This window comes from Acomys minous (genome assembly GCF_964271855.1).
Source record: "Acomys minous genome assembly, chromosome: 1".
NCBI classification, from domain to species: domain Eukaryota; kingdom Metazoa; phylum Chordata; class Mammalia; order Rodentia; family Muridae; genus Acomys; species Acomys minous.
Genome location: NC_140483.1, coordinates 254230 through 256055, shown reverse-complemented (window position 1 = coordinate 256055; position 1826 = coordinate 254230). Strand labels below are relative to the sequence as shown.

At 43.1% G+C, this 1826-nt stretch overlaps 1 protein-coding gene across 1 annotated transcript; it reads right to left on the bottom strand.

Annotated features, from left to right (window-relative positions):
* Positions 1 to 557: 557 nt before the first annotated feature.
* On the bottom strand, positions 558 to 1502 carry LOC311604478 (olfactory receptor 2B6-like; the record flags this gene model as incomplete). Its single annotated transcript, XM_084794455.1, has 1 exon — positions 558 to 1502. The coding sequence occupies one exon, from the start codon at positions 1500 to 1502 to the stop codon at positions 558 to 560; it is 945 nt and encodes a 314-aa protein (XP_084650581.1).
* Positions 1503 to 1826: the final 324 nt, after the last annotated feature.

Genomic DNA, 1826 nt, shown 5'->3' with positions numbered 1-1826 from the left:
CTCCGTCATCAGTCATTTAGCTGCTTATCAGATCAAATAACGTATCTAACAGCTTGTGTTTAAGTAATTCTTATTTACTGATAGCCCCAAAGTGCAAAAGTAGTGTTTGTCATATTTCTGATGCCAGAGAAAAGCTGGTAAGTGATTCCTCTAAGTGGAAAAAAATGAATGTCTTCTACTTAATAAGAGGGCATTCACATTGATGACAGTGCTAAGACATTTCTGTAAGGATGAACTTTTTGCCCATGAGATTTATAAGGAGGAAGGGTCATACTTTGTTGCTATAACTCAGAATCACAAATGTTATGGCCATGCGGTATTGTGTGAACCCTGCAGTCACAGTGTTCAGTGCTGCCCACAGCTCAAGCATCCCCTAAGGTCACAGTGAGAGATCTGGAGCAGGTGTTTAAGTACCTAAGTGCAGTATAGGTTTCACCAGGTCCAGTTACTCTTGTGAACTCTGTGGCATTTGTTAGGTGGTTCCCTCATCAATTCCAAGTCAAGAATCTTCTTTGACAGGCAAATATGTTTATTCTTCTTTGGCCTTTCTTTATCTATTACCTTGTCTTGACCCAAAACTCCTTTGTCAGTGCTCTCCTCAGGGCAGCCTTCACATCCTTGTTCCTCAAAGTATAAATGAATGGGTTGAGGGTAGGTGTGACAATGCCATAGAACAGAGCCATGATCTTGCCTCTATCATGAGAATAGCTTGAGGGAGGCTGAACATACATACTGATGGCTGTAAAGTAGAAGAGGAAGACCACCAGCAGATGTGAAGCACACGTGTTGAAGGCCTTCCAGCGGCTTTCAGCAGATCGGAGTTTCATCACTGCCTGAGCAATGAACACATAGGTGCCCAGGATGAGGCTGAGGGGCACCAAGAGCAGCAAAGCTCCAAGAACATTGAGCTCAGCTTCATTCACAGTTGTGTCAGTACAAGCTAATTTCAAAAGGGCTGGGACTTCACAGAAGAAATGGTCTATTACCCTCTGTCCACACCTTGGGGCTACCACAGTGAGAGTGGACTGAACAAGAGAGTTTGCAAAGCCGCTAATCCAGGTGCCTGTGGCCATATGAATGCACCGTCTTTGGCTCATGATGATAGGATAGTGAAGGGGCTTACAAATGGCAGCAAAGCGGTCAAAGGCCATGATGGCCAGAAGGATGCATTCAGTTGAACCCAAGGCCAAGAAAATATAGAGCTGGGCCACACAGCCACCGTAGCTGATGGTCTTTTCTGGCCCTCTCAGGTTGACCAACATCTGAGGGACAGTGCTGGTAGTATAGCAGAGATCCAGAAGCGAAAGGTTGGAGACAAAAAAGTACATGGGGCTGTCAAGCTGGGGGTCTAGGCGGGAAACCAGGATAATGGAGATATTACCAAATAAGGCAAAGATGTAGGCCACCAGAAAAATTACAAAGAGAGGTGCCTCCAGCCATGGCCGGTCAGAAAATCCCAATAAGATGAAGTCATCTATTAAGCTCTGATTGTTGGTCCACATATTAATAGGTAAAACTCTAGCTACAACCTGTAAATATCCAGTTTCAGGGATGGTCATCACTGCATTAAGAGGAAGCAAGTGAGACTTAGAAGTAAGACATGCTGCGATAAAATTCTCATTTTCTCTCTGTACAATGTTGTGTCAACATAGTTATAATATGGAAAAATCAGCAATGTACCCATGGAATGTTGATTCATTAATGGTTGGTTAATTCAAGTCAGCTATTCTCTGGATTTTGAAATATGCTTCAGTGCAGAACTACCATCAGCTCTACATAACTTGAATATTTAGTTGTGACAACTTAGTATAGATTAACACAAATTT